Source organism: Sus scrofa, unplaced genomic scaffold, assembly GCF_000003025.6.
Source record: "Sus scrofa isolate TJ Tabasco breed Duroc unplaced genomic scaffold, Sscrofa11.1 Contig40, whole genome shotgun sequence".
Lineage (NCBI taxonomy): Eukaryota > Metazoa > Chordata > Mammalia > Artiodactyla > Suidae > Sus > Sus scrofa.
This window is the reverse complement of record NW_018085194.1, coordinates 308,693-317,503: the sequence shown is the minus strand read 5'-3', so window position 1 is coordinate 317,503 and position 8,811 is coordinate 308,693. Positions and strand designations below refer to the sequence as shown.

The following is an 8,811-nucleotide window of genomic DNA, read 5'->3' as shown; positions in this document are numbered from 1 at the left end:
AATTTTATCAAACATATAAAGAGGAATTGCTGCCCATCCTCCTTAAACTCTTTCAAAAGGTTGAAGAAGAAGGAAGACTCCCCAAGACATTCTATGATGCCACCATCACCCTCATTCCAAAACCAGGCAGAGATAAAACCAAAAAAGAAAACTATCACCCAATATCATTGATGAATATAGATGCAAAAATTCTCAACAAAATCTTAGCCAACCGAATCCAACAACATACCAAAAAAATTATACACCATGCCCAGGTTGGGTTCATCCCAGGTTCACAAGGATGGTTCAACATACGCAAATCAATCAGCATCATACACCACATTAACATAAGAAAAGTCAAAAATCATATGATCATCTCAATAGACGCAGAAAAAGCATTTGACAAAGTCCAACATCCATTCATGATCAAGACCCTCGCCAAACTGGGTATAGAGGGAACACTCCTGAATATAATCAAAGCCATTTATGACAAACCCACAGTAAATATAATCCTCAATGGGGAAAAACTGAAAGCCTTCTCACTCCAATCTGGAACAAGACAGGGATGCCCACTCTCACCACTGCTCTTCAACATAGATTTGGAAGTCCTAGCCCCAGCAATTAGACAAACAAAACACATAAAAGGCATCGTTATAGGAAGAGACGAGATAAAACTGTCACTGTACTCAGATGACATGATACTATACATAGAAAACCCTAAGGACTCAACCCAAAAACTCCTTGAACTGATTAATAAATTCAGCAGAGTAGCAGGATATAAGATTAACATTCAGAAGTCAGTCGCATTTCTTTATACCAGCAATGTAATATTAGAAAAGGAATACAAAAATACAATACCTTTTAAAATGGCACCTCACAAAAACAAATACCTCAGAATACACCGGACCAAGGAGGTAAAGGACCTATATGCCGAGAACAATAATACTTTAATCAAAGAAATCAAAGAAGATGTAAAGAAATGGAAAGATATTCCATGTTCCCGGATTGGGAAAATCAATATTGTGAAAATGGCCATACTACCCAAAGCAATCTACAGATTCAATGCAATCCCTATCAAATTACCCAGGACATTTTTCACAGAACTAGAACAAACAATCCAAACATTTATATGGAACCACAAAAGACCCAGAATCGCCAAAGCAATCCTGAGAAACAAAAACCAAGCAGGAGGCATCACTCTCCCAGACTTCAAGAAATACTACAAAGCCACAGTCATCAAAACAGTGTGGTATTGGTACCAAAACAGACAGACAGACCAATGGAACAGAATAGAGAATCCGGAAATAAACCCTGACACCTATGGTCAATTAATCTTTGACAAGGGAGGCAAGAACATAAAATGGGAAGAAGAAAGTCTATTCAGCAAGCATTGCTGGGAAACCTGGACAGCTGCATGCAAAGCAATGAAACTAGAACACACCCTCACACCATGCACAAATATAAAATCCAAATGGCTGAAAAACTTACATATATGACAGGACACCATCAAACTCCTAGAAGAAAACATAGGCAAAACACTCTCTGACATCAACATCATGAACATTTTCTCAGGTCAGTCTCCCAAAGCAATAGAAATTAGAGCAAAAATAAACCCATGGGACCTCATCAAACCGAAAAGCTTTTGCACAGCAAAGGAAACTAAAAAGAAAACAAAAAGACAACTTACAGAATGGGAGAAAATAGTTTCAAATGATGCAACTGACAAGGGCTTAATCTCTAGAATATATAAACAACTTATACAACCCAACAGCAAAAAAGCCAATCAATCAATGGAAAAATGGGCAAAAGACCTGAATATACATTTCTCCAAGGAAGATATACAGATGGCCAACAAACACATGAAAAAATGCTCAACATCGCTGGTTATAAGAGAAATGCAAATCAAAACTACCATGAGATACCACCTCACACCAGTCAGAATGGCCATCATTAATAAATCCACAAATAACAAGTGCTGGAGGGGCGGTGGAGAAAAGGGAACCCTCTTGCAATGCTGGTGGGAATGTAAACTGGTACAGCCACTATGGAGAACAGTTTGGAGATACCTTAGAAATCTATACATAGAACTTCCATATGACCCTGCAATCCCACTCTTGGGCATCTCTCCAGACAAAACTCTACTTAAAAGATTCACATGCACCCACATGTTCATTGCAGCCCTATTCACAATAGCCAGGACATGGAAACAATCCAAATGTCCATCGACAGAGGATTGGATTCGGAAGATGTGGTATATATACACAATGGAATACTACTCAGCCACAAAAAGGAATGACATAATGCCATTTGCAGCAACATGGATGGAACTAGAGAATCTCATACTGAGTGAAATGAGCTAGAAAGACAAAGACAAATACCATATGGTATCACTTATAACTGGAATCTAATATCCAGCACAAATGAACCTTTCCTCAGAAAAGAAAATCATGGACTTGGAGAAGAGACTTATAGCTGCCTGATGGGAGGGGGATGGAGTGGGAGGGATCGGGAGCTTGGGCTTATCAGACACAATTTAGAATAGATTTACAAGGAGATCCTGCTGAATAGTATTGAGAACTTTGTCTAGATACTCATGTTGCAACAGAAGAAAGGGTGTGGGGGGGAAATGTAATTGTAATGTATACATGTAAGGATAACCTGACCCCCTTGCTGTACAGTGGGAAAAAAAATACATATATATATATATATGGAAAACAAAACAAAACAAAAAGGTGTTGATTATAGATATTCCAAAATGAATAAGGGATTCCTAAAATAGAATATCTTGATAAAATATAATCAATCATAATCCTTGTTATTACCCTTAAATGTTATATATCACAGAACCATTCCAGTTTTTTGTCAATTAATTTATAATCAAATGTTTAACATGCCACTTTAAGTGTTGTTCTTATGGGCCATCTATATTTTACATTAATCCTTTCATAAAATGAAGATCTTCAAAAACTTCAGAAAAGGAACTTTTTGACAAATTGCATCACTTGTTAGAGACTCTCTTTTCTCCATTGTATATTCTTGCCCCCTTGGAGACAGCCATGCACAACCTAGTAAACACATTCTCCCCAGAACCATTCTTTGGAGTTAATGTATGGTCAAATTATGGAAGAAATACCTCATGTTGATCATTTACTTGGAGAAAGTGATTTTAGGAGATGCAACATGATTGGAGAGTTGTAGTCAGAGAGACTTGGATTAACAAAGAGTGATGTAATAATGTAGAATCACCTGGTAATCTCCATATACATGAAAGAGATTTGCAGGTATCCCCCCTTTTCTAAAGGTTCAACTGAGCCACTCCCATATTAGGAAGTCCTATATTAGTATATATTTTCATTAGTGGGAAAGAAATACAAAGATATATCTGATTTTATAAATATATATATATATTAACTATAGGGTATTATATATATGTATATATAATATCATAGAGTGCTGGTCATTTGTAAAATGAAGTAGTGTAAAATTTGAACATTCAAGGAGAAGGAAATACTTACAGTGTCAAAATATATTGCTACTCATGAGTCAAGTCTACAGCATATAGACAATATCTCCTTAAAGTTCAAAGTGAATTGTTAAGTCTGCAGAAAATGTTCTTATCTATAAACATGGCACAGATAACTGTGATTCATTAAAAGAAAGTAAGGTTGAGTTTTAAAGACTTGGGTTGGAAGTTTGTTGCCGAAACTTTGGAAAGGAAGCAGGATTTCTTATAATAAGCACACTTTATGGAGTAAGCATTTGTGAGGTGAGACAACTAAATTAGTAAACTCCTAGGCTTTAAGTTGTTTTTCTCTAAAACGGGCATGTTAATAGTGGAACTACAAATTCAAACTTGGGTAAATCAACAAAGTGAATATGCCTGATAGTAAATAAGGTGTCAGCTTAATGTAAATATATGTATCAGACTTACAGAGCAAGAGCTTTGGAATCTAATCATATTCCTGTTCTTTCAAATTTGATAAAAGGTGCATATCCTTTTTCAAATGACTCCTCAAGTCGTAGTTTGGAAAATGAAACCATTTGTTTTATATTCAAGACTGTGAGGCATAAGGACATTTAAGAAAAGAGAGTACATTTAGAATAATTTCAAAATTTTGGATGTATTTTGTTCCAGGTAAAGACTTAAATTGTGAATTATTGTATTCTCCTTGTGGGGATATCTCTCTTCTTCTTCTGGTAAATTTGTAGTACAAAAAAAAAAAATCAGCTGTGATTCTGTCATGTTGTGCATTTTCCTTATGAATCTATTTAAGAATTTTTGTCCCTATTTGCTTTCCCACATGTTAAGCAAAAATAGAATTTCTGAGACCAAGGTCCTTAGGAAGACAATTTCATGCAAGTAAACCAAATAAAGTATTTAGTAACGTGACAGTAAAACTCAGAAGAAAAACATGCTCTGCAATGATCAAACCAGGACTTTATAGTTGCTTTTACATCATCTATTCTGAAGTTATGAACATGAACAATGAAATGACAAAGTTTATTAAAAGTTATCAAAATGCCTAATAAATGCCTAGCCACTATTAAATATTCTACAAAAAACTCAAACACTAGTTTTGCCTCTTTTTTTCTGTCAATGATCTACAAAATTTCTTAGTTTTGTTTTACAATTACCCAAGAATAATTCTCCCTATATATAAATTATCAGTTTCTAAGAATCAAGAACAGTCTCACTTACTCTCCTCTTCAACAAAGTCTTCATGGCATTTTTCACCTCTGTGTTTCTCACTGTATAAATGATAGGATTTAACATGGGAGTGAAAGTTCCACAGAACAAAATCACCAACTTGTCCACCGGATAGGTGGCCACAGGACGTACGTGTGTAAATATACAAGGGAAAAAAAAGAGCACCACTACTGTAAAGTGGGAGCCACATGTAGAGAGGGCTTTGTGTCTTCCTTCAGAACCATGGGATTTCAGGGAGGTCAGAATGACTACATAGGAGATTAGAAGCATGAAAAAGATGAGCAAGCACATGCCCCCAGTGTTAGCTGATATCACTATTCCATGCCAGTAGGTGTCAGTGCAGGCAATTTCCAACAGTGAGAAGAAATCACACATGAAGTGGTCAATGACATTGGCACCACAGAAGGGCAGGTCAAGCACAAAGAGAATCTGCACAGTAGCGTGTATTACCCCTCCAATCCAGGCCACTACCACCAGGAAATGGCAGAGCCCAGGTCGCATAATGGTTGTATAGTGCAGAGGTTTGCAAATGGCCACATAGCGGTCATAAGCCATGGCAATGAGGACAATGATCTCTGATCCTCCCAGGAAGTGTTCCAAAAAGAGCTGGCTCAGGCAGCCACCCCAGGAGATGGTTGTCCTCTGGTACAGCAGGTCAATGGTAATTTTGGGGGTAGTGACAGAGGTGAAAGAGGCATCTATGAAGGACAAATGAGTGAGAAAGAAGTACATGGGAGCTGAAAGTGTGGGGCTGAGGAAGACGGTAATGACAATGAAGAGATTTGCCAGCAAGGTAACCAGGAAAATAAGCAGAAAGACAATGAATAGCATTTTCTTCAAGTGTGGATCCTGTGTGAGTCCCAAGAGAATGAATTCAGTCACATTGTTTGGAGGCATGTGGAGATCCATTTAGGAAGTAACACCCTCCTGGGTTCTGAATTATCTACAAAGCAAAAAAGAACGACACCTCTTAATCAGGAAAGGATTGCAGCCTCAGTTTCTTAGAACTAAAGTAGTTACTGTAACTGAGGAGCATGTCCTTCGCAACCTTGTTCCAATGATTGTTCCAATTCTTTCTTAATTCCTCTAGGATGTATTCTATCTCTTCAGACACATAGTACCTGTCACCAGAGAAATTCCTACAGGGTAAATTTTGATGTGTAACTTACTGGTAAAATGCTATGTTATCCACATAAGATCAGGTTTCTCCCCCTGCTTCCAAGTCCAAGTGACTTTGCTAAGTAGTCTCCGTGTCTCATGCTTCTGAAAATTTCCTGTGGCTGTGAGCTTACACATTGTAATCTTCAAATGTATCTTATAAACTAAGAGTTGCCCCACAGACTTAAGAATTATTCCCTCTGCCATGAAAATTAATATTTGAACCCTCAGCTCTAAATGTGCAAATAAATGCACCATCAATAAATATCTATCATAAGCCGTGTATTACTAGAATTATATATGTCATCAGTGACACACTCTCCCTGGTACCCACTAGAACACATAATTATTCCAGTGTGATTCCTCACATAAAATAGTGATGGGAATGATTTTGCAGTGCCTAAAACCTATTAGGTGATGAGCAAGTGCTTAGTGGATTGCCATTCTCCATGGGTAAGAATAAGACTGCTTTCCAAGACTAAACCTGGGGGGAATTCAAGTGCTCTTATTCTCCTGATCTTTTATCATTACTCTCTACATTATGAGAAACATAAATGGACACTGAAAGGAAGCAGCCCAACCTTTAATAGTTTCTGTTACACTTTATGAAAATATTTAATTGCCAGTTGGAAAAACTAAGTACATTTTACTCTGGATAATTAGTGTGTTTTTAATTGATATTTTTTATTCTTCACAATTATTTTCCACATGCAATTTGAAATAGTCATATTCAGTAAATATACAGCTTCTGTAGACTTGTTAAAAAAAAAAACTTCCTGTAGTTCCTGCTGTGTCAACCTAGGTTAACATCTAACTGCAGCAGCTCAGATCGCTCAGGAGGTGTGGGTTCATACCCCAGCTCAGGGCTGTAAGTTAAATGATCAAACTTTACTGCCATTGTGGTGTAGGTCACAGCTGTGTCTCAGATTCAGTCCCTGGCCCAGGAACTTCCATATGCTATGAGTGCAGCCATACAAATTTAAAAAAAAAGGAAAAGGAAAGAAATGTGCATAAGTGTTCATTACTGAAGGATCTATCAAGCAAAGTAAATACTTATTTTCAAAGTTTTAAAAATAATAATTAAATGTGGAGAGCAGAGATTTTGTCCTCTAGATCAGATAGAGATAATGTGCTATACATATACACACAGAGTAACAAAAACATATATAAAATTGATTACCTACTATAAATACCTACTAATGGTCAGTCATTCAATAAATAATTATTGGACACTTAATATGTATATGAATGTGTTCATAAAAATCCCTGAAGAATATGTCTATTAAATGCCGTGGATGCTTGAAATTTCATTACCAAACAGCAGCAAGGCCTCCATCCATCACATTAATGATAGTCCCACTCCTTTATAGTTCAGCTACATGCGTTCTCATGACTTCTTTTCCCATCTTCCCATAGCATCCATCCTCCATCATTTCTGCTTACAGGTTAATGCACTATCAAGAGAATAAGAAATTTGTGAAAGATAATTTCCTAAGAAAAGGGAAAGAGGAAACATAAATGTAATATAATGCATTCTATGAAAATACATCTTTTCTTTGAAAGATGTATGAGTAAAAAGCTTTATTTTTTAATTATCCAAATTGAAAATTATGCATATGTGGATAAAAAGCGAAGAAACGCCATTGCATTCCTTATTCTGAGGTGGGCTTGCTTGCCTAACAGATCAAAAAAGAATATATTGTACAAAAAGTAAGTGTTAGACATAATTAAGAAAAGTGTTTCAGAAGTAACTATGAAGAAATATAAAACACTTTTTAATTTTTCTTTGGCTCTACAATATACTATCTAGGAATAAACCCTAAAGGAACAATTTTTAAAGGAGAAAAAGTGCTATTTACATATATGTCAACACAATCAGAAAGAGCTGGTGAAAATTTAGAAACAACATTGACTGTTCAACATTGGAGAAATGGATAATTAAGAGTGTTTCTCTTTGATTAAGGCACAGTTTTTAAAAACTGTCCAATATCATAGGAAAATTCTTGTTTGTATTCTTATATGAGAAAAATTTTGGATGCAAATGTGAATTGTATTATTCCTATTAACTTAATTATACCTAATTTTATTATTATTCTATTTTAGATTTATATCTACAAGAAAAAATATTCCAAAATATTTTTGCCTTGAAATTTGTAGTATTGTACTTGAGTCTATATTTCCTGATGTTTAGTTTGCTGAAAAATGGATTTAACTATGAGAGGTGTGAGGATGCAGGGTGATTTCATGATGTGTAAGATCCATTTAAACCTGAGAGTCTATAATTACTCAACTTCCTGAAACGAAATCTTACCTATAAACTTGTCTGACATAACTCCATAGCCAGGGTCCCAGGCAGCTGTTAGTTCACCAAGGGAGAGGTTGTAAGATTAAAAATGCCAACTACAACTCTGCTTCCATGTTTCTTTGTTGATTTATAAATGATATCATTGGATAAGCCTTAAAAGTGCTACCACATACCCTGTTTGCAGGCAAATTCTATAAAGTTTCTAAACTGTAGCTAATTGGACCTCAGGGGTATTTTACCACCCTTCACAGATCTTGCTAACAACCCAATTATTTCATATATGATAAGTGAACAGCAGAGAATTTTTATAGCACTCATCTTCAATTTTGAATGCATCCTTGTGTTTACATGAACACAAAAACAATATGACAAAAAGAAGCAAACAAAAAAAGTTGATCCCTTATTAATTTAGGTATTTTCTAACTATGGATTTATTATGGAGCCTGAATATTTAGTATTATGCAAATTAAGCATTTAGGAGTGTAACTATCGGATTTTTAAATGTTATAATAATTTGTTTTTTAATTGATCTACCACTCATGCACCATAAACTTAAATATTGTTTTCAAATATAAATTAAGTGATAATTATGAAGCCTATTAAAATATTGGCACTTCACATCAGGTAAATTTGTAGTGCTTCTTTAAAGTAGTGTTTATTG

The 8,811-nt window shown here is 35.5% G+C and overlaps 1 protein-coding gene across 1 annotated transcript; it reads right to left on the bottom strand.

Moving 5' to 3' along the window:
* Window positions 1–4,651: 4,651 nt before the first annotated feature.
* LOC110258741 (olfactory receptor 140-like) lies at window positions 4,652–5,596 on the bottom strand. The gene has a single exon (XM_021082010.1). It carries the CDS (start codon window positions 5,594–5,596, stop codon window positions 4,652–4,654), a length of 945 nt encoding a protein of 314 aa, XP_020937669.1.
* Between the last annotated feature and the right edge of the window lie 3,215 nt (window positions 5,597–8,811).